Raw genomic sequence first — 23,984 nt, 5'->3', positions numbered from 1 at the left:
TTCTTTTTTTCTTTTCATTTTCATTTTTTTTCTTTTTCTTTTAGCCATACAAACATCGCTACATAAAAATGATAAAAGCGTTAACTAGCGCAAAAGAGGAGACAATAAGTTACCATCTTCAATCACGCCATAAGCCGACTGTTAATTTGACGTTAATATCTTGCAGGGCATGTGTAACATGATGTGATCCACATGTTTACTTGACTATAGCGCTCCTGCATGGCCAGTTACTTTACAACATTAATTCATGCACTGCACACACAAGGCACGCACGCAAGGACTCAAGCGTGTGCGCACACATGCACACTTCATATATTCATAGAGTCCCCTGTTTTAGTGATGTTAGTGTGTACCATATGCCTACGCATATCATCTGATCTGTATAGAATACAGCATAAAGACAGGACGTATATATCGAATAACGAACTCACGGTTATAACAAACTGCCGTGCAGTGGCTATGTATTTTAACGAACGAAGTAAGTTAAAACGAGCTAAAATTAGTGGTCGTTCTGATCTCATTATTACCCTAGTGTATTGTATATACGAAGACCGGGACAAGTCACTTTTCATTTAGGGCAATCAAATAATGGCATCGTACATGTCCGTGGACTACTAGATAACTTCCACTTGTGGTTTCAAACTGCAAATAAACTTGGATTTCATTTCAAATCTGCTGTTACTTTCTTGAAGTCACTTGCCCTGTGGCAAGTCGCTTTTAAAAAAAATGAACCTCTTCAAACGCTTTATAGAGATTTACATGGCAGTTTAAAAAAACGAAAAACGAACTATATATATATATATATATATATATATATATATATATAACACCCTCAGATGGATCATTGATATAACTGTTGCTATTAGTATATTTCGTGTATATTCTGAAACATTAGACGCTTTATATAGTACGTATTATGCTGAAATGTAGATTTATTTTCTTTCTCATTACGAGCAAGCAAATATTTTATAATCAAGAAGAACGTATACTTTCGTAATAATGACATAAGTAAAACTCAGATTTGTCTTATCATGATAAAAGAGCACCAGTAATGAATTTTCGATAACATACACAGAAAGAGGATAAGTCAATAAATTTATTCACGCCGTTGCCATATATATTTAAAGCAAGAGATCGAATGCAGTTTGGTACTTTTGTCGATTACTTGCAGAGTGAATAACAGTTACTCCCCTTTACTGATTGTACCAAGGATACTCTACAACATATAGGCTATATAGGCCTCCTGATTGTACACAAGAATTTGCTGTCTTTATTGAATATATAAATATCAGCACATGTCAAAAACTGATATATTTACATTTAATTTAAAGCTATCACTCCTTTGAACTTCTAGAACATCTTGAGATGGCGTCTAAAATTTGTAAACTCCGCATGTCGTATTAGATCAACATCGCTGTAAGGAGCAAGAAGTTACAGCGCCATCTGTTTCCTTCGAAAAACGTGCTTTGGTCATCAAAACAGGACAAAAAGTTGATTCAATCTCTCTTCTCTTGGGACATTTCATAGGTGGTTGCAGGGAGTACAAACCATGTGAATATACACATATCAAGGTAATATTGTTTTGTTGATTATGATTCAACTAGGAAAAACTGGCACGCTTTTTCTGAACCTCGTATGATTTCCCGCCATACTCTCTGTGAATGAGAATTGATTCAACAGAAATACAGTTACCGCCGTTGCTTATGGCGATGGGATATGTGAGATGATGTTAGGGAGTGGACTAAACTGGATGTCAACGATATTGGGGCCATGAAATTAATACTGTTATTACATGTCTGTCTGTTGTGGGTTTACCTGACGGGTTAGCAGTGTTCACGAATAGTGTCTGACCCTCTGACAAATCCGGCAGATTTGCCAACGGTCAGACAGAAGTCCCCGACCTGCTGGCCCCAGTGTCTGACTGAATATGTCACAACTTTTGTCTGAAGTTGTTATTTGTGGCATGTGACACTTGTTCACTGTTTCTAAATTCATGTTTATAATGTTTATCATTATATAATGTTAATAATTTCAAAGCCAATAATGAAAAATGTGAAATCTGAAATGTGTGTTTAATTTTATTCTGTGGGTCCTGTGAGTTTCACTGGGTCAGACAGACATCTGAAACTTACAGGACCCAATGTCCTGTTATTGTGAAACACCATTCGTTAACACTGGGTTAGGAAAACCTACCAACCGGCCTACAATAGTTCAGCTGGCTGAACTAGCCTACAATAGACCGATATGGAAATCATTTATCTTGTTTATGGGCTGTTCTGTCTATTTTGCTGTAGGTAGATCGGAACCTTTTTCTAATATTTCACAAACTATTAATTTACGTAGGAAATGGTCATATATGATCATAAATGTGAATAAGTTAATGGTCACATCTTGGAAAAACGTTTTTGAACAAAATGGAAATTTATATCATGATCACGAAAAAATGTTTCATCAAGAACACACTTTTACATGGATTTTCCCTTTGACAATAAAAACTGAATTTCAATCTCGTTAATCTTCAGTGGAAATTGTCAAAATTAGTAGTGATTTGTCACTTAAATTTCATTAGCTATATCCAAATTCCTTTATTCTGTGGTGAAGATTTTAAAGAAGGGTTTGAAACAAAATGAAAACCATAGGACATCAAAACTTGAATGATGTTAATGTCCTCATGCAGAAATGCACTTTGATCATGTAGATCGGGAGAACAGCGTATGCTATCCTGTTTGACCTGTTATAGGTCTGTTATAGGTTGATTGGTAGGTTTCCCCGACCTGATAAGTGTTTTCTACAAAAATAGCATTGATTACATTGTATTGGCAAAACTGCTTCCGCTGTCAACAGCCAGGTATTTTGTATAGGTTTTCGACGGTGAGCCGTTCTTGTTGCTTCTCTTTGCGAGGGGTGGTTGTGATCAAGCGGCTTCCTGTCTATATATTGCCTGTGAGTAGCAGACAACTGATCTTACTGATATTTCGATTGGTAGTGTTTTGTTATATAGGCAGTTGATTTAGCTTCTGAAGTAGTATTAACAATATCGTGTAAACAGTTTTGATGTTTTGTTTGCTTTTTATGTAACTTACCTTCCGGATTATCCCCATTATCAGTAAAACTTCTCACAACACCAACTAGGCACCCACCGTACTGATTAAACTGCTTGTTCACTCCGATCGCACACATACTCCCCCGATATCACATGAGCAGTGTAATTGTCAAAATCACCTGAACAGTGAATTGAGGCTGCTTTGGGATACTACATATATGTACCCCAGGTATGTTTCTGTATACACAAAAGTACCACAAACAACATGAAAAATACAGATACGTACCCTGTACCTTCAGGGCGGACAAGTCCATATTCCACAACCCCCAAAGCGAAAATGTATGGTGTTGGCCCTAATCAGCTGATTGTGAGTGGTATTGTGAACTGTCACACATTTGTTACTATGTGTTGTCGTTTCTTATATAACATATTTAGATGCACCTAGTACAACAGTATGACAGTTCCGATGAAGAAAACTGCACAATGCAGAATGGGATCATCCTTGGGTATGTTTCTATGTTCTGATTTTGGCTAGGGTAAGATTATGCATATAGAAACGTACCAGGGTACGCATGTGTAGTACCCGTGCTGACAACGACCCCTTCAGCTTGGGAGGAGGACATTTCCCACCCAGACAAATGCCACCTGGACAATTCCCACCTAGGACACTTCCCACCCAGTTATTTTCACTATAATCCCCACCATACTGAAATAAAGAAATTGAAATTGAAAAGAAATTTTCCTTTGATTTTTTTTGTGTGTGTGTAGTATTGTGAACTTTTAAGATCAAATGTTTATAAGACCAGTTTATTTGAGCTTGGGTGCTACTATTGTACGATATACATATTTTGAGATGGTGCCAAAAGAAGACCTTTTTATTAAAATAACATTGAGAAATGTGTATTGTGAGCCCAACCCACGGCTCCAGCCACAATGATCAGAAAGAGAAACCTTCCTTCAGTTTGACAACTCCAACCGCATCTTGATCTTCTCTATGGCACGAAGTCCGGACCTTTTGCCCAGATCATCTCATTCTGTGTTTGCGCTTTTGCCAAGGGAGAAGGAGTGTTTTCCCGAGTGAAGGACCTGAGGGATTGTACTCCTGTTTCGGTCTTGCTTGACTATGGGAGAGCAATCTGGAATGCAGCTGCGAGAGAGTTTCTGAATGTTGACATCAAGGGATGTTTTCACCATTTGAGCCAGAATGTCTACGGGCGGATACAGAGTTCAGGTATGCAAGCAGAGTATTCATCATCAACTGAATTCCAAACTCTGTCAAGAATGATTCCAGCCTTAGCGTTCATCCAAGAAGACATGGTTGTTGACACATTTGAGGCGCTGGCAGAGCATCTGCGTGAAGGACTACAGCCGTCATAGACTACTTTGAGAACACCTACATGGCAATGTCATTAAAAGTTACAGTAACCTTATGTATGTCAGAAAATAGGTCTTCCTTACTTAAAAAATGCTATTATTTGTTATACATTAAATAGGAACAGTAGAACTGATACTAAAGCATGTCAAGAAGAAAGTAATAGTTCATGTTTGTTTTATATGGAATATTGTTATATGGCACATGAATAAATGTTGAAACTGAACTATGTTCTTCATGTTATTTTTATTTTGGGGTGGGAATTGTCCGTGTGGGAATTGTCCGTATGGGAATTATCCTAGACCCCTTCAGCTTGTGACCCGTGTCGACGATATGGACATGCTATGGTGCATTTTTATGTCTTGAGAAAGGTTTTATTTTTTTAGTACCTCTGGTGACCAAGATTCTTGAGAGACATTTGATGACAAATCAGAATGACATCACAAATTAATACATGAGACTGTCTTTTTGTTTGTTTTTTGCACTCCAGTGTTTGCCGTAGATATGAAATTTAGGAGTTGTCATGACTCTCTGGTGTTACCAGAGGAATCTGAAGTTGGGGCCTAGTACCAGTGCGTCAACAATGACACAAGCATTTATGATCACTGTGTATGTGAGGTAATTTGTGCGTCAGTGCAAACACTGGTACTCGCCTTTGCTAAAGGTGTCGTCGACACTTGGAACGGGAACAGTTACATACAGTTTCTGTTAGTGGTTGTACTGGAGTATTGACTTATCTTCTGTTTAGGGTATGTTTCTGTATTTTGATTTTGTTTACAGTACATTTCTGTCTGCAGAAACATACTTGGGGTACATTTCTGTACCACTTGTTTCTCACAGAACTGAAACACTCCAGATTGATTGTGCAAACAGACGAGGATTTTGTTTAGATGGGTCTCATGAGGATTGCTGTTTTGGTTGCTTTTGCAGGCAGTGAAGGCTGGAGCTGATACTCTTCGTCCAGAAGCATAATTTGTAGCAGTTGGAACAGAGCGACATTTCTGCCATCAACATGAGTGATATTCAGGAATACCCAGATGTTGTCCAGGAATTCAGGGGACACCTTGTAAGTACCAGGGCTCCAGATATGCATTTAAACCCTAAGCAATTATTTACCTGTGTTATTGAAACTGGGAATTTGATTGCACTTTTTGGTAATTTGAAACATGACTACTTCAGTGGTCTACATCCTATTACTGTGATTGTTACCCTTCTCAAGGGGGCATCAAGGTGGATAAAGCGTCTGCTCCTCAAGCTCGTTTGAAGCCCTTTTATGGTGTCTCATGTTGTGGTGTTGCTGGAATATTGCTTATAGTGGCATAAAGCCATATGTAGGACTAGATGATGGAGATCACATAATAATTTGGATTCTTTCAGAGATTTGATAGACCTGTCCATTTTTGTTGTGTCTGATGTCAAAATTGTGTCAAATAATGACTCCGAATTCAATTTTAAATTATTTCAGTTGGTATCCAAGCATCAGTGTGTTTCTGTCCATGAGCAAATTCAGTGGACTTGCTCTTGTGTTAAAGCTATAGGAATGCAGAGATTTCTGCATCAGGGCAGTCAGTTCCCGTTGCCAACCCACATCAAGGTGACTTGCTGTGTTATAACAGAAATACACCTCAAGGCAGCTCTAAGCCAAACCCACTTACTCTTACTTTAGATATGAGACTCATTAGACTAGTGGTTAAAACCTTCAGTGATCATGCCAGATACCTGGGTTCGATTCTCTACAAGTTTGTGTGAAGCCTATTTCTGGTGTCCCCTCCCTAGTATTGCTGGAATGTTGCAAGAGTGGCGTAAAACTAAAAATTGCTCACTCTCTCTTTGAATGTGAATGTTTCAGAACCCTGGTCGCCTGAAGCTGCAGAGTAACAGTGTCATCTTCAAGAACACCAAGACAGGCAAGGTGGACCAGTATCAGAGCAGTGACATCACCAAGGCAGAATGGCTGAAGCGAGCAAGGGGTTATTGTCTGAAGATCAAGCTTAACAATGATACAATCCACAGATACGATGGCTTCAAAGAAACGGTGAGTTTCGTCTGTGCATAGAGATGAAGTGACTACTGTCATATATATAGACTCATAATTGATCTGGGCCACTTTCCTGCTGTCGGTGTATATCTTGCCAGTTTAACAATTTAAATTGTGACCCCTAATTTTCATTCATGGTTAGAGCAAAATCCCCAAACCTGTGCTGGTTGTGGGTGGCAGCTTAACAGATGACGTTTTTTGGCTCAATTGCTGGTTTGATGGCATGCCTTTGAACTCTATGCTCATAATATCGATTACTTGATTTAGCAGATTGTTCATAACACTAATATTTTCTGTCTTCCATTATGCTGGTATAATATGGTTGAGTATGATGTTTATAGTTTACAAGCACAAAAACATGTTTCTAAAACTAGTGTCGAGGGCAACAGTATATTGATAGTCATGCTTTCAGTCCCATCAATAACGTGTGCAAGGTGAAGGTCATGATGTTCAAGGGGAAGTTATCTATCTTCATATGATTTCATTGTTTCATCGAAGATAAAGCTGAAACAGTTACATGCAGAAACATCCACCGGTACCTTGTCAGAATAGGTCATGCATACATGGTATTTCATAGTAACAAGACATTAGGTCCTGCATGTTTCTCATATGTGTCTGACCCACTGAAGATATATGGGACACATCAAATAAAAATTTAACACACATTTCAGATCTAACAATTCGTATAATTGGCATTGACGTTCTTAACAAATGTAGACTTTATTAACAGCGAACAAGTGTGACATGCAGTGTTGGCTCAAGAGAGGGTTTTGGTGTGTTTTGACTCATCAAATTCAGTGAGGACCCCCTCTATTTTCAGTATTTACATCTGCCCATCTATTTAACATTGGAGGGGGTCCAGAAACATTATTTTCATCAATTTGGACCCACTCAAAATTTCACCAAAATATAACACTGGACATGTCACACATATAACAATTCAATGCAGTTGTGAAATATACAGTCAGGGACACTGTCCAAGGGTTAGACACTGACATAGTTAAACATCTTGTCAAATTGTCCAGGATATTATTTACAAGTATGAAATACAGTAAGCAAATTATTGATGCATCAGTGGTTTGAAGAAACGACTGTGATGTTAATGATGACAGGATCAAGAATATCACTATATCTAGAGTTGGAATGTGAGGAATGGTGATTGTCATTCTGTTATACCATTTAGCATTATCTTCCCTTGGTAGGATTTCGAGAAGCTGTCGGGTTTTGTGTCCAACTTCTATGGTACATCATTGGAGAAGGTGGATGTCTCATTGAAAGGCTGGAACTATGGCATAGCCCATTTTCAAGGTACGATTTTACATATTTGTTTTATATTTTTCAATGCCATACTAAGCTTTATTTGACTTGTGAAGGTCTGGAGTAGAATAGGCCTTCAGCCACCCATGCTTGCCATAAAAGGTGACTGCTTGTCGTAAGAGGCAACTAACGGGATCGGGTGGTAGGACTCGCTGACTTGGTTGATACGTCATCGTTTCCCAAATGAGACAATGCAGTGATCAACGTCATGAACATCAATCAATGCAATTCGCATACAACGGCTTGTACCCCATTGTACTAGCATGGATTTCTGAAAATCAGTTCTACCCAGGATCTCAGTGGGACTTACTGCATGAAGTTCTATTTCCCTTGACAAGGTAATGTTGGCACCTCTCATCTTGTAGGGAATCATCTTACAATAATTTATTTGATCGGATCATTTGCATGATATATGTGAATGTACAGACATTATAAACTGAAAGCATTTCTATATCATATTGTTTGCTGTTAAACATTGGGCAGTATTCCAGCAATATGGTGGCAGTCTGAAAATAATTGAGTGTGGACCAGACAGTCAAGTGAAAAACAGCACGAGCATCAATATATGCAAGTGGGATTCAAGGCATCGCCTTGATGTATGCAATGTGAAGTTCCTGCTTGATGCCCTTATTTACGTGTTTAATGTTAATTACATTCATTTGTCAGATCCAAGTTAATTACATTCATTTGTCAGATCGGTAACCCATGCCTTTTAACAAGAAACATTTTAATCAAAGAAATCAAAGTAGGTGTCAATGTAGAATTAGAAGGAAAATGTGGAGTCTCCAATAATGATTAATTGGTGGTAGAAACCATAACTTCTAAAAAGTTTAGTAATTAACTTCCTTTGATAACTGTGCTGCACAAAATACAGGAAGTACCAGATTTGTTCCCTTTTATTTAGAGTTGTCTGCCCCTGTTGTGTTTTCACTGTTAACTTGATCTGGGTTTCACGTTTTTTGTCAGATATTAAAAGAGACTGAAACTACTTCAGCTTGTTTTTATTTCATACAATTCTACACTTTCGTGTGGGAACTGACTTCATATGAGACAATTCCAGGGATAAAGACTAAAGTCTAAACTTTTGATGAGTGGTGTAGAATGTGACTATGCTTTCAGGTAATGCCCTGACATTCGAAGTGGACAAGTCAATGTCATTTGAGGTCCCACTGACAAACGTATCTCACTCAACAACGGCCAAGAATGAAGTGACCTTGGAATTTCACTTGAATGATGACGCAGCCGTCTCGCTTACAGAGATGCGATTCCACATCCCTGCTGACGCCAACTCTGAAAATGATCCTGTACAGGTATTCTTCTTTATGATCATTTGGAGCATCGGGGTACCCAGTGGTTAAAGAGTTTGCTCGTCATGCTGAAGGCTCGGGTTTGATTTCAGATATGGACACAATGTGTGAAACCCATTTCTGGTGTCCCCTGCAGTGATATTGCTGCAAGATTGCTAACAGCAATTTTCCTTGGATCAATGGAAATCCGCAAATTTAAATGCAGATCAGTTGATCTTTAGGTTCATCTAAATCTTGTGCTGTCAAAAATTCAGACTTTTGTGTCTACTATTCGTGTCCCTTAAAATCGGTAAACAAAGCCATGCTTCTGCATTCCTAACTGCTTTCCAAGCTAACATGTGATTGGATCACTTAGGTCAACGCAGCAAATAAAAATGGCAGTTTCATACATGCACCAGTAAATGCAAATGACGGCTTGAATGACTAAAGTTTGGCAAATTTGTAAGACAGTGATGGCAATTTTTTCCTCGATCAAACGATCCTCGACCCTGGACCCAGACCCACAGTTGATTTTCTGTGGAAATCACTTTCATCTGTTACCATCCCTTTAACAGTGGGGTAAAATTAAACTTGCTCACATTCAGATTGTTGGACCAAATCCAGAATGTATTCCAGCACCATTTACAGTGATGCAAGGGCAGTGGCCCATTCAGAATTCAAGAAATGACTAATAATCCTGAAAATGGCCCATTGTCAAAGTTCTCTTTCCCAATCCCTGATGTAATAACAAAATACAGGTCAAACTGGCAGATACAGCTTTTTGAAAATGGAGGGGTGCACTCTAGTGAGAAAAGTGAGGTGCACACTTCAATTTCACCTGAGTTTCAATGGTCATTTAGCAAAACTTCAGGATGGGGTCTGTGTGCGTGCGTGCGTGCGTGCGTGCACACAACGCCAGCATCCCGCACCACTTTTGGAACCGCCTGTCAAAGTGGTTGTAAGGAAAACCTACTCACTCCACCACAATATTCTTGCAGTTATGTGTGTTGTTTCCAGGAATTCTACAAGAATGTGTTGGAGAGTGCGGACATCATCCAGGCAACTGGAGAATCCATTGTCACCCTGCAAGAAATCCAGTGTCTTACACCAAGGTGAGAAGGCTGTAGTGTCTTAAGCTTCCTACCCAGGGAAGCTGCAGGCCTTTCCTGATCAGAGTATGTAGGCCCATATATTTCAGCTACAATGTAAGTAATTCCCAGCAAACTGACCTGCGAGTTTTATTTAACTGTACTGACTGACTAGTCTTTATTTAGAACAAAATCAACATTAGTGTCAGGATTCCAGTTGTCTGAAAGATCTAAATCCAATGTTCAGACACGCTGTGTCGGAGCAGTCAGAATCAGAGTCATTTTGGGTGAGAAGGCTGTCGGCCATAAGAATCTGCAGTGTTTTGCAATCGGCCTCAGGCCTAAGGACTGACATAAATTTCAAACGCTGACCTGAAGCTGTCCATTTATGACTAGCTGACCCAATACAGGACATTGGGTTCTGTATCTAAGTTTCAGGCCCACTGATGATGATATTGAATTTATGAACATTAACCAAATGTCACCTGCCACATACATCAACCTCAGTCAAAGTCATTGTAAAAAATAGCTGGGCCTGTGGATTGTTGACTTCACAAAGCTTCCACATTAGTCTCAGGGTCTGGCACTATACATATTTAACCGAGGCAAGGTGTCATATGGCTAGTAGCATGAAACCAGCCATACACATATACAAGCTTGGTGCTATGTTTCATCACAGCCTGAGACATTGAACACAATTTAACCTCAGTTGGTGTTTGAGGTATTCATCAGTGGTGGTAACACAACCTCGATCACAGTTGCAAATAATGTTGTCTGTTTTCAGAGGTCGTTATGACCTGAAGATGTACCCGACATTCCTACAGCTGCATGGTAAAACCTTCGACTACAAGATCCCCTACACCACAGTTCTACGTCTTTTCTTGCTCCCACACAAGGATGGACGACAGATGTTCTTTGTGGTAAGTAGAGGCACTTGGACTTGTCTGGAAAAATCCAGGTGCAGCTGATGCAACAGTGCTTGCATTCTCTTACAGGGCAGAGGGGTGTCTTAACAGTTAAAGATTTTTCTCATGCTGAAGAGTCGGGTTTTATTGCACTATGGTACAATGTGTGAAGCCCATTTCTGGTGTACCCTGCTGTGATCCAGTGATCAACGTCATGAGCATCTGTCTTTGTAATTGCAGTGTGTGTTCTAGTCCTTGTATGGATTTGCTGTTAACAAATCTGATTGTATGGTCAAATCAATGAGACCCCCAGCTGATTTCCGCTGAAATCACTGTCACCTGTTGCCATCCTTGCTTTAAGCTTATCTCACTTTGTGAACAAATAAACTCAAATTATTGATGATTTTGATTAGGTCTTCTTGTCACTTGCACTGATGAGGGAATGTCCTGTTAATAATTGAGGTACACTGATGTTAGTTTTCGGGGATTCATCTATGCCTGGCCAGAGGCCAATATATTTTTCATAGTTGTCCATAAGTTTATTGGATGTTGCTTTGGTCACAATGAAACGAGTATACACAATAAAGGGTGTACATCAATGCTCCTGCTATTGATCACTGGATTATCTGGTCCAGACTTGATTATTGACAGACTTCCGCCATAATAACTGGAACTTTGCTTAGTGCGGTAAAAAGCGTAACTCACAAACTCTCACAATGTATGCTTAACAGACATATTGTGTACTGGCAGCTTGTTGTAATTGCTTTCAGTATTTTTTTCACCTGTATAGGTTGCTAAATTCTGAATTTCAGTATGAATTTCAGCTTACCACTTACCAAACTTTTATTTGTGAATATATGCCATCATTATGAAAAAGTGCATTATTTTGAAGAATTCATCCTATTTTACAAACATTGTGATTTGGATCATCAAACATTTCACAAGGAGGAGAATCCACTGTGCCAAGTTCACTTGTTAAATCTGTAATATGTATTGTGTATGTGCACATGATAAATAGTATGGTTGACTGAGATTGTGTGTCTATGACTGTATGGTTGTATGTTATAGGTAAGCCTCGACCCGCCAATCAAGCAGGGACAGACCCGTTACCACTTCCTCATTCTTCTCTTTAACAAGGATGATGAAATGACGGCTGAACTGAACCTTACAGAGTAGGTGCTAGTTGTTTAGAACTGTCTGCTGTGTCTTTGCACTTTGTTTTTATTGAATGAAATTTGCATGTAATGAGAAAAAGGAAATTCTTCCATTTCACCAATTCACAAGTATACAGAAGAAAATTACATGGCCCATATTTTCTTATGAATTTGCAACTAAAATACAATTATGTGACATTTCTACCCTATATCGTATGAATATGCCAGTATTGCAAAATAAAATCAAATCGCATGGATCAAATTTAAGTTGGCACGGTAGGAGAGATGATTTAGTCATGATTTATCAGTTTGAAATCAAGAACGTCCGGTGGAGAGACTTGTTTTACGAAGGCAGCTCAGCAGAGATTGTTTAAAGGGAGGTAATCAGTTGCTCATAACTACATGTACATGGAAAGATTAAACTAGGAGATTCTGGTGTTGGTGAGTCTGGTATGTATTTTGTACAGCATAGATATCGGGAAGCTCACAGGTCTCAAGAGTATCTTCGGATGGGTGGCAGTGTTGGTCAGTCTAAGTAAACTCAGTAAACTCAATAAACTTTTCGTTATGCTCTATTACTGAGTCTAACAAAGCCTTATGGGAGGTTGCGTCAGGTAATCTTTGAGATTGACCAATCACAGCTTACCAAATCACAAACATGGACCATTTGAACTTTTCGTATTCAAACGATTCAGATTGCTATTTAGCATACACTTGCTTCTGGGTGATGCACACGGCACGCGTTACAAACATGACAACGGCAAGTAAACAGTCGCTGAAAATAGTGATTTAGGCCATATTCAAGGATGCCATCTTGTGGAAATATTAGCTAATGGTAACCATGTCAACAGAAACCCCAAAGCGTATATACTGCAGGTCAATTAACTGTATTTTATGCTGATCTGTGTCAGTGACCTGAAGTCCCTCCAATCCCTTAGTGGTAGCCATTGTCTGATTGGTTAAATCTATTTAACCGTCACGCTGTTCATTGGACGGTCATAGGTGGCTCAAAGTTTACCCAACGGGACCCTCTACTAGGATTTGTTAGACTCAGTGGTGGAGTGTAACGAATAACACTGAGACTAAGTTTACTTTGACTGCAGTGTTGGTCAGCTTTGCTCTTGAGAGGCCATCTGATTTCTGTCCTGTCTCACATAGTGTGCAAAATTCTAGTGAAAATTCAGTCAGGCCATTAAATCTCCACAGAACTGGCTCAAATGGCGAGTGAATTTTCATGGTGTCATTTTGTAAATGTGTCACTCTCTCCGACTAATTAAGTTATAATGCTCTTACAAAACATGCATGATTTCGGCCTGATAAAGAAGTTCATTACATTACCAGCTTAACGATGAAACCGTGTCTACATTCAAAGTTCAGGTTAATGAATTATTTTGTCGGCTGGGAACTTTCAGACATAGCTAGTCTGACTGGCTAGCAAAATGTGGAACTTTTGGACATCAGTCTCACACTTGTTGGACATTAAAAAATGCGATGGTGACAGGTTGCTAGTGTCATATTTTCCATGGAAGCTGAGAATAAGACAATAATGAAATGGAAACTCCAGTGAACAGACGAAATGCAGTGCATTTGTGCATTTTACAAGTAGTTTGTTATTTCTGTAATGTTGCTCTGTAAATGTGTGTTTTAGTGTTTATATTATTGATTATTGCACTTCCAGTGAAGATATTGAGAAGAAGTATGATGGCAAACTGACCAGGGAGATGTCTGGACCGGATTATGAAGTGGTCAGCAAAATATTCAAGGCCATCACAACAAGCAAGATCACTGTACCAGGAGGCTTTGTTGGGTACGAGACAATGACACGTTAAAATAACCATGCACTCGTTGGAACACTATGTCTGAGTGATGTTCTCCCAGTACCTTGCCATGTGACACATAAACCTAAAGTGTGTTTTCTCACAGTATATTAGGTCATCTCTTGTTTTCTCAGAATAACTGCATTTGAGGTTTTTGTTCTGTAGGGACAGGTTTTACTTTTCATAAGTAAGACCTCTTTCCAGGTGGGAAATACTTCACCCCCCAACCCTGGTTTTACATTGTTTATCAAAATCGTGGAGGCATGTTGTCTCCTATACATAATCCATGAAGATCTGGGTTATAATTAGCAACCGATGCTTGGTGTGTGAGGCAATTAATGGGATGGGGTGATCATACTTGCTGTCTTTACTTGTCATTGGTTCCCATTTGTGTAGATTAATGCTCATGCTGTTAATCACTGGATTGTCTTTTCCAGACATGAGTATTTGCAGACCACTGCCTTATAGCTAGAATATTGCTAAGTGCGGTGTAAAACTGAACTTACTCGCTCTCTCACCTGCATTTTCCCCTCATGATTTGGTGTCTCCAGGTTTCATTTCAAAGATTTTTTTCCAATTGTCTCTACCCAATCTCAAGGAAGAAAATGTTTAGATCGGACGGAAGTAAAGCGTTGCTTTTAATGTTGCTTTTAACAGTCAGCCAACCCATCAGTGAGGTGTAACAAGTTTCAGTTTTAATATCCCACTTTTGCAGTTCCTGGCATCTGTTTTGAAAATTGTACATTATTCTTTTCATTTAGAGCAGTACTCATGAAGGTCCAGGTTAGAATATTCGATCTTCAGTAACCCGTGCTTGTTGTAAGAGGCAGTTAATGGGATTTGGTGGTCTGGCACATTTTTTGACACATGTCATCAGTTCCCATTTGTGCAGATTGATGCTTGCAATGTTGATGACAGGATTGATTCGTCCAGACATTATTTACAGACCACCACCACATAGCTGGAATATTGCTGAGTGCAAAACAACCAACCAGTTAGTGAAAAAAAAAAAAATTCAACTTGAATATACTACATCTGTATTGATATTTGCGCATTTTTCATTTCTTTTGGAGCAGATGTCTTTTGATGTTCCAGTTTATCTGTTACTAACACTGAAGTTTGCTTGTATTTGCAGGCATTCTGGAACACAAGCAATCAGCTGCTCCTACAAGGCTGCCACAGGGCTGTTGTACCCACTGGAGAGGGGCTTCATCTTTGTGCACAAACCTCCCATTCACATCAGGTTCGATGAGATAGCTGCAGTCAATTTTGCTCGAAGCTCTGGCAATACAAGGTCGTTTGACTTTGATGTGGAGTCCAAGTCAGGAACAGTTTACAACTTTGTTGGTCTTGAAAAGTGAGTAGTTCTGACTTCCATTGATCATTAACTTAACTTAATAATTATGAGACATCTGTCTCCTTGCTTGTAATGCTAATTTCATTTGTAAAAAAAGTCCTCCTTGGGATACATATAAGTATTAAAATGTCCATTTTAAAATCCTACAACAGGTGTAACAATATTTTAATGAGAACATTTACAAAATAAAAAACTTTTTGTCTTGTGAGACACCCTTACAGGGCCCCTTATTTCCCCTGTTGTTAAGAGCAGGTAACTATGTCGTCGACCAAACTTATAATGCTGTCATTCACTGAATTTGTGAATTCTCTGCCTACAAGATGAGTGAACTTATTCGTGAGACATATGTCTCCTTGCATGTAGACCCGTGATGATCCAGGGTAGAATAGGCCTTTAACAACCATGGCTTGCCACAAAAGGTGACTACATTTGTCTTTAGAGGCGACTAAGGGGAACGGGTGGTCAGACTAGCTGACTTGGTTGACACGTCACCGGTTCCTGATTATGCAGATCAATGCTAGTGCTGTTGTTCACTGGATTGACTGGTCCATACTTGATTATTTATAGACTGTTGCCATATAGCTGGAATATTGGAATATTGGAATATTGGAGTGCGATGTAAATCTAAACTGACTGACTCACTCACAATATGCAGATCCATAAATGAAACTGAGTAATCTATCTAGAGTCAACTGTAATCAGAAAACTCTCCACAAAACTTGTGTAGGCAATAACAGTGTTGTGGATTGTTTCTCATGACCCCGTGTTTTTTTTGTAGAGATGAGTACGGGAAGCTCTATGACTTTGTTGCCCAGAAGAAACTGAGAGTCAAGAACATTGGTGGAAAGGGAAAAAAACGAGTAAGTTGATCACATTAACTTCTTCTGGACGAAGTAAAGTAGATCCAAAGAAATTTACAGTTATCTTTAGTTAAAGGTGTGGTAATTAGCAAGCATTAATTGGGAAAAATCCTATGAACCCAATCCTTGTAATCAGGGACACGGTGGGTGAGCTGGCTAAAGCAAAAGGCTAGTGATCCAGCAAGGTTGGTGTTGGGATCGGGCCCACCTGTGACTGGGTGTAAAAACCATGGAGTCCTGTGTACTCAGCCCTGTGCACTTAAGATAACCTTGAATCCTTTGGTACATGACCAGATGGTGGCAACATGAATACATACAAACACCCAGTTGTAGGTACAGCAAAGTGCAGTAAACTTGGACAAAGCACTGTGACTATGTGTCTCAGTCCATCCAACTGTGAATGGGTTCCTCATTAAGATGAGAGAATCACAGTAACTCTGTGCGCCTAGTGGCTGCAGGAGTTGTATACTCCCCAGCAAGTTGAGATTGATGATAATGTCATTTTGGGGATTTCACTTTCTTGGTAAAGTACAAATTCCAGTACTTTTTTTTTGGTGAGTCCCATCCGGGATTCAAACCTGCACCCTCAGAGTCAGACACCTAATCGCCAGCACACAAAGTCAGCCGCCTAACCCGCTCAGCCACCGCGACTTCCACAAAAAATGGAAGTCGGACAACTGGTAGTCTAGACTGCCTACTTTGTGTACCCCTCTGATAAGTGTAAATTGGCACAGCTCCCACAGCCAAAAGCTATGATTACACAATGCCATATATGACATGTTGCTGTTGTGATTGACATCCATTGATCGAGGGAAAAAGATAACAGCGCAGCAAGGATTAGTTGCGTGGATGTGTGTGTTACATAAATATCCTGTATTATTTGTGTGTGAGACTTGAAGTTTGTGGTTCCAGACCCAGGACGATGATGATGATGTGTGGGGAAGTGGTGATGAGGGTGGCGAACACGATGCCTATCTGGAGCGTATGAAGGAAGAAGGAAAGAATCGCCAGATGGATGACGAGGACGATGACAGTGACAGCTCAGGTTAGATAGTTATTCAGTGACCATCAGAATAACACTTGAACAAATTGCATTGCAGAGGTTAATGCCAATGGTTAAGCTTAAGAACCCGGTTAAAATTAATCTTCAGCCACCCATGCTTGTCTGAAGAGGCGCTAATGGGACCGGGTAGTCAGACTTGCTGACCCTTTTGCTGACACATGCCATCATATACCAGTTGCTTAGATCGAAGCCCATGCTGTTGATCACTGGATTTTCTGGCCCAGATTCCATTATTTACCTTTTACCTTTTGTGTAGATCGATACTCATACTTGTAATCACTGGATTGTCTGGTCCAGACTTGAATATATCATGCTGAGGTCATATAGGTAGAATATTGCTGTGTGTGATGTAAAACAAGAATCTCTCACTTTAGGCAAGTCTTTGATTGATCCAGTGATTTAATATGCAAACATTCACTATACTGAGTTGTGTCTCTTTTTAGCTACATACATGTCAAGGGGTTGTTGGTTCGCCTAGTGGTTAAAGTATTTGCTCGTCATGACAAAGTCCCAGTTTTGAATCCCCAAATGGATACAATACGTGAAGAACCTTGTTGGTGTCCCCCGCCATGAAATTGCTAGAATGTTGCAAGAAGCCGCATGAAACGTCCTCATAAAACTGGAATTGTTTTTGAAAATGGATATAAAGAAATCTATATCTGACAGAGTGATTGTTTTTTTGCAGATGAGTCCTACAACCCAGGAGGAAGTGGAAGTGAAGTGGCAGAAGAGTGAGTATTGGACAACCAACCTTGTGAGACTTCCCATCGCGGGGTATCTTACTTAACCATGGGCTACTAGATAATTTCTACTTGTGGTTTCAAACTGCAAATAAACTTGGATTGCATTTCATATCTACTCAAAATGTACCTATATTATATTTCACAATGATGATAAAGTAGAGTTATCTTTCTTTGCTATTTATCACTTTTCAATAAATAGTCCAGTAAACATTTACATCAAATACCATATTGATTTATTCTTTCATAATTACATCATCATGATTGTGTCATAAAAATCAGGGAAAGCAGAAAATTAATCAGGAAAAGTCACTTTCTTGAAGTCACTTGCCCTGTCTCAAGTGGCTTTTAAGAATAAAAATGAACCCCAGCCGAATGCTCTCAATTGATATTTTGTTCTAGTTTCAGTCAGCTGTGATACGGTTAGAATATGGCATGTAGGAACTCAGTTTAATATGTAGACGAAACATCTCAATGAAATGGGGGTATTGGAAAAGCCTGGTAGTTAAAGCGCTCTCTTATCACACCACAGGCATGGGTTCGATTCTCAACATGAGTACAATGGGTGAAGGTCAATTCTGGTTTCTCCCGCTATGATATTGCTGGAGTATTAATGAATTTCAGAAAGTAACGTAAAACCAACCTAACTCTGTTGTAAAAGTTGCTCCAGAATAATGCGCAAGTTTGTGCAAGCTATTATTGTTAATGCCGTTTTCGTTTACATTATCACGAACATTTCTTGCAGTATGTGATAACTTTTATTGTCAGCCCTACTTGCTACTGATTGTTGATTATTCCTAGGAGGTGGTATCTCTGTTTTGTTTGTTGGGGATGTATTTGGCTCTTGTGTCTGTAGGTATGACAGTAACCCACCCACGTCGTCAACGTCAGATTCGGACTATTCAGCGGGCTCGGCAGGGAGTGGAGGAGATTCAGAAGCTGAAGCCAGGAGGGAGAAGAAAAAGGAGAAGAGAGAGAAGAAGGAGAAGAAGAAGTCCAAGTCTGCCAAGACAGTTGTAAGTAGGCGCTTTTATAACATGTTGATTTCATTCAGTGTTTCAGTCCCAGTTATCTTTCAAAGTTGGTTGACCCGTAAAAGATCCAGGTTAAAATTGGTCCTTAGCAACATATGCTTGTTATAAGGTGTGACTAACTGGATTGGCTTGTTAGGATCGCTAACTTAGTTGATACAGTATCATTGTATCCCAGTTGTGTAGATTTATGCTCATGCTGTTCATCACTGAATTGTCAGGTCTAGACCGTATGTAACAATCTAGCTTGAATATTTCAAAGTGCGGCATTAAGTAACAAACCGACCAAGTTTGTATTGTCAGCATCATAGGTTTACTGACTATTTCCACCTAAGATTTAAGACCGTCTAATTCGGGTTTCTTTCTCCAGTTAATTTTGGATTGGTGGCCTAATGGCTACAGCATTGCTCAAACCACTAGGGCGAAGCATCGCTTTTGCCAAAGCTTAGATTGGATTCCTTACATGAATACAATGTATGAAGCCCATTTCTGTCCACAGCAATGGTATATTTCTGAAACCATACTACTCTGTCAACCCATATTTAACTTCCATCTGAGGATAACCGGTACACAATCAAGTTGAACCAAGGTTCTACCTCATGTTTGAAACATTATGTTGAAGCTAAAGGAAGGTCACTCTCAGTTAAGCCTCATGCAAGTGCTCCCAACACAATGCTTTATCTTTTTGTCTGCAGAAGGAAGGAAGAAGGAAGAGAAAGACCAAGAAGGACAGGGACCCCAACAGGCCTAAACGTGCTCAGTCAGCATATTTCTTGTGGCTCAATGAAAGCAGAGAAAGCATCAAAACAGAATTCCCAGGACTGTCAATCACAGAGTTGTCAAAGAAGGCTGGTGAGATGTGGAGGGACATGACTGACAAATCTGTAAGTTAGCCTGTTTCCGTATTTAGTCCTCCTACTCCCTGACACAAGACACAGAATTGGTGCACCTTTTTACAGTCCTCGACACCAGTCCAAAAAAACAAAAGTAAACTATGTCTCACAATTATTCGTTATGTTCAACTGAATCTAACAAACTCAAGCTACTACACGGTCAACAGTGAGTAAACAGTCACTGAAAATAGCGTTTTTGACAGTATTCAAGGATCTCAGCTGGCAGAGATATTGGCTAACAGTAACCCTGTCATCAGAAAGCCTTAAGCAATATTTAAGGTGAAATATCTGGGTTTTTTTTGGGCTTATTTGATGGATTGGCTGCTCTTACCAGACACCAGTCTTATGGAATAAGTGTATATTGAACCCTCATAGTTCAAAACTTATGACTATCTTAGCATGAAGAGATCTATGCCAGTCTAGGCCCAGGGTCCAGTTTCACAAAACTCTCGTAAGTCTAAGATCTCGTAACTTTTCTTGTAGAATTCTTACCTCCTATAAAAAAACATAGGAGGTACGAATGCTGCTTACCTCCTATACTTTAACATAGGAGGTACGAATGCTATAAGATCTTAGGCATGTGAGGGCTTTATGAAAAGGGGCTGTGGTCTGTAACGCTAGTCAGTAGTGGTGTGTATGGTGTACCTGCATAGGTACAATGCTGCTTACCTCCTATACTTTAACATAGGAGGTACGAAAGCTACAAGATCTTAGGCATGAGGGCTTTATGAAAAGGGGCTGTGGTCTGTAACACTAGTCAGTAGTGGTGTGTATGTTGAGATAGATTTAGCTCTGCAGAAAGTGTGAGTGAGTGCGTGTTTGTGATCTACAGAAGTGGGAGGCGATGGCGGAGGAGGCAAAGAAGGAGTACCAGGCTGCTATGGAAGAGTACAAGAAACAGAAGGAAGAAGAACCCAGTGATGACGACGACGATGACGAGGAGGGAGGTGGAGGAAGTCCAAAGAAGTAAGAACTTTAAGCCAAACCTGCAACTCCATCAATTTGAATGAGACTGGAATCTAAGTTTAGGTTTTACATTTCACTCAGCAATATTCCAGCTATATGGCAATGGCCTGTAAATAGTCAAGTCTGGACCAGATTATCCAATTATCAACATAATAATCACCGATCTACGCGTTTGAGATATGTTGACATGTGTCAACCAAGTCAGTGAGCCTGGACACTTGATGCCATCAGTAGCCTCTTTCAAAAACCATGGGCTACTGAAGATCAGTTCTAACCCAGATCTCCACGGGTTGTCACTTCCTGACCTCCATGTTGATTGTAGATTATGGTTGTTCCACCAGCAACTTACCATGGTCAGTGGATCTATAAGGATTAGAATGCCAGTCATGTGATTAGGGTCACAAACACCTTTGACATTCATCATCGCAAACTGTGCAGTGCAGACTCTTATCATTTTTAAGCAACTGTTTTATGATTTACAATGGCTGGATACAACTTTAACAATCAAACAACCTACCCATTACAATTTCTGTTAACAGAACATGCTCCTGTACTCATCAATATTTGACATGTTTTTTTATTTAACTTGACAATGACCAGTGACCACATTGCTGTCAAATATACTGAACTGCAAAAGAAACCTAAATTTTGAAAAAATGAAATTGTCTTAAAAGTAAATGTTCATGTTTGTCTTCTGTGTAAAAACTAGGCAAAAAACTGTTGCGTTTCTTTTGCTGTTTAGTATATATGAGAGTGTTGACAGCTGATCTAATGTCTTCTTTCTAAAACTTGACAAAAAGAAAAACCTGTTGAATTTCTATTTTTGTCTGATATATATGAGAGTGTTAAATTAACATGTGGTAGCAGAGTCTAGTGGGTAAATCTACCTGCTGAAGGCCAGGGCCGCGTTTCACAAAACTCTCGTAAGCCTAAGATCTCGTAACTTTTCTCGTAGCATCCGTAGCTCCTGTGTTTCAGTATAGGAGGCACAATGGCTACGAGAAAACTTACGAGATCTTAGGCTTGCGAGAGTTTTGTGAAACGGGGCCCAGGATTCCATTCTGCACATTACTACAAAATTTGAATAAAATTTCTGGTGTCATCTGACGTGATGTAGCTGGAATGTTGCTAAAACGCCGGGAGAAACCATAGTCAAATTCGCCCACTAAACATTTGCTTGAAATGTTCAGCTCTACAGAACGTGGGTATTAATCTTTCAGGGAGAAAAAGAAGAAGGTTAGTCCCAGCCCAAAGAAGCAGACCGAGTCTCGTGCCGGTGCAGGAAGTGACTACAAGAGCAAGGAGTTCATCTCCAGCTCCTCCAGTTCGGATGAGGACAAGCCTCTCAAAAAGAAGGCCAAGAAGGATGGCCGTAAGGAGAAGCGAGCGGAGAGCTCTCCCAAGGGGAGGAAAAGCAAGCGAGGGGCAAAGAGGAACTCGGGAAGCGAGAGTGAGGAAGCCGAGGTGAGAGCTTTGACAATGGGGTAACCTGTAGATGAAAGGTTTTATTTAGCTCATCATTACATTGGTAGCCTTGGGGTTAGAGTGTTTTACACCTGAGACCTTGGTTCAATTCACTATTGTCATAATGGGGCGACCATGCAGCCAAGTGGTTTAAGCTCTTCCTGACATGGGTAGCCTGATGGTTAGGGTGTTTGCTCACCATACCAAAGACCTGGGTTCGATTTGCCACATGGGTACAATGTATGAAACCATTTCTGATATTCACTGCCATGATGTTACTGAAATATTGCTGGAAGTGGCATAAGACCAATTTCATTCACTCACTCAACGGCTGACAAAAACAATACCAAAACAAAAAACATTAAAATGGGTTGAGTGGGGTCATGGGTGTCCCAATTGTGTGACATGCCACAATAGGCTGTGCAGAGTTGTCTCCCTTTGGTACAACAGAAAGCTATGATGGTGGAATCAGATCTCAGCAACCCAAATATTTGTTAGTACCATTCCCGTGTTCTTGGGTTTCACCAAGTGGTAAATGTCTGTGACTTGTATCACTTCATTCTTTGTTCACATTCGTGATTGACTCTCCTGTCATATAACTGGAATACTACTTAAGGTGGAGTTTACAAGTGAAGATCGGGGTCAGAATTGGCCTTCAGCAATCCATGCCTGTTGTAAGAGGTGAGAAATGCGATTGGGTGGTCAGGATCGCATGCTTTGTTGACACATATCATATCCCAGTTGTGTTGATCGATGGTCATGCTGTTGATCACTGGATTGTCTGGTCCAGACATGGTCCAGGCAGAATATTGTCGAGTGTGGCATAAGACAACAAGCAAACATAAAACAAGGGGGAGTGAAACCAAAGTCACTCCCTCACCTACTCGCACTGACTGATGACTTAAGTCGTGTCTATTAGGTATGTTGATGAGAGTTTTTTTGTTTCAGCTGCCTGAAGATGAGGAGATCCTCAGCTCGCCCACCGCATCTGAAGCTTCTGAGTCCGACTCTGACTGAGACAAGGGCAGACTGAAAGCACTTGTCTAAGACTATCATATAATCTGTCTAAGCAATGCTTTTTTTCAACAAGCTTCAGGTTCCGAGTTTGACTCAGACTGAGGTCAGGGCATGCTGACGACACTTTCCCAAGACAGTCATATTAACATGTGTCTGAGCAATGCTTCCTTCATCTGGCTTTAGGTTTGAAGCCTGACTCATGAGCTGTGAATATTAAGCCTTTCAGCCTAGACGCGGGGCTACATGTTCCACCTTCCTAAACATCTGTATATAACAGCACATTGTGAATCAATCACCAGGACATGCGACAGCCAGAATCTAGTTTGTGCTATCAAATGTTGTTTTTAGTGCTGCATGTGAGACTGTGAGACTGTGTACCAAGGTTCTTGTAAATGATACAAACAAGACCCCTTTTTGTTAGCATACTTAAATTCATTGTCATTCATATTCAGAAGATTTGATCACGTCTTATCGTTCACTGTATGCTGGAGTTTGTAAATATTCATGCTGAATGTGCTGTCAAGTGATGTAAATAAACCTGTGCCTTCTTGCAAGCGTCCTGTCCACCATGAT

General features: G+C 39.9%; 1 protein-coding gene across 2 annotated transcripts; it reads left to right on the top strand.

Moving 5' to 3' along the window:
• The first annotated feature begins 1,198 nt into the window (after positions 1 to 1,198).
• Positions 1,199 to 23,960, top strand: LOC137298326 (FACT complex subunit SSRP1-like). Of its 2 annotated transcripts, XM_067830546.1 has the most exons (19): positions 1,199 to 1,571; positions 2,862 to 2,943; positions 5,346 to 5,481; positions 6,265 to 6,450; positions 7,656 to 7,761; positions 8,890 to 9,080; positions 10,074 to 10,168; positions 10,929 to 11,064; positions 12,118 to 12,221; positions 13,882 to 14,010; positions 15,156 to 15,377; positions 16,156 to 16,237; positions 17,150 to 17,282; positions 17,986 to 18,031; positions 18,897 to 19,056; positions 19,767 to 19,955; positions 20,797 to 20,930; positions 22,151 to 22,394; positions 23,343 to 23,960. In XM_067830546.1, exons 3-19 carry the CDS (start codon positions 5,428 to 5,430, stop codon positions 23,409 to 23,411), a joined length of 2,280 nt encoding a protein of 759 aa, XP_067686647.1. In that variant the 5' UTR covers positions 1,199 to 1,571; positions 2,862 to 2,943; positions 5,346 to 5,427; the 3' UTR covers positions 23,412 to 23,960. The 2 variants fall into 2 exon arrangements, with proteins under 2 accessions (XP_067686647.1, XP_067686639.1); XM_067830538.1 differs by lacking the exon at positions 2,862 to 2,943 and having other exon boundaries at positions 1,398 to 1,571.
• Positions 23,961 to 23,984: the final 24 nt, after the last annotated feature.

The sequence above is a fragment of the Haliotis asinina genome, chromosome 1 (genome assembly GCF_037392515.1).
Source record: "Haliotis asinina isolate JCU_RB_2024 chromosome 1, JCU_Hal_asi_v2, whole genome shotgun sequence".
Taxonomy (NCBI): domain Eukaryota; kingdom Metazoa; phylum Mollusca; class Gastropoda; order Lepetellida; family Haliotidae; genus Haliotis; species Haliotis asinina.
Note: the sequence above shows the minus strand (reverse complement) of the source record. Positions and strands in the feature narration are given on the sequence as shown.

Coding starts and splice junctions, on each gene's coding strand:
- LOC137298326 (XM_067830546.1), top strand. CDS start 5,428: ATGAGTGATATTCAGGAATACCCAGATGTTGTCCAGGAATTCAGGGGA. Junction 15,378..16,155: donor AACTTTGTTGGTCTTGAAAA/GTGAGTAGTTCT, acceptor TTTTTTTTGTAG/AGATGAGTACGGGAAGCTCT. Junction 19,057..19,766: donor CCAAGTCTGCCAAGACAGTT/GTAAGTAGGCGC, acceptor TTTTGTCTGCAG/AAGGAAGGAAGAAGGAAGAG.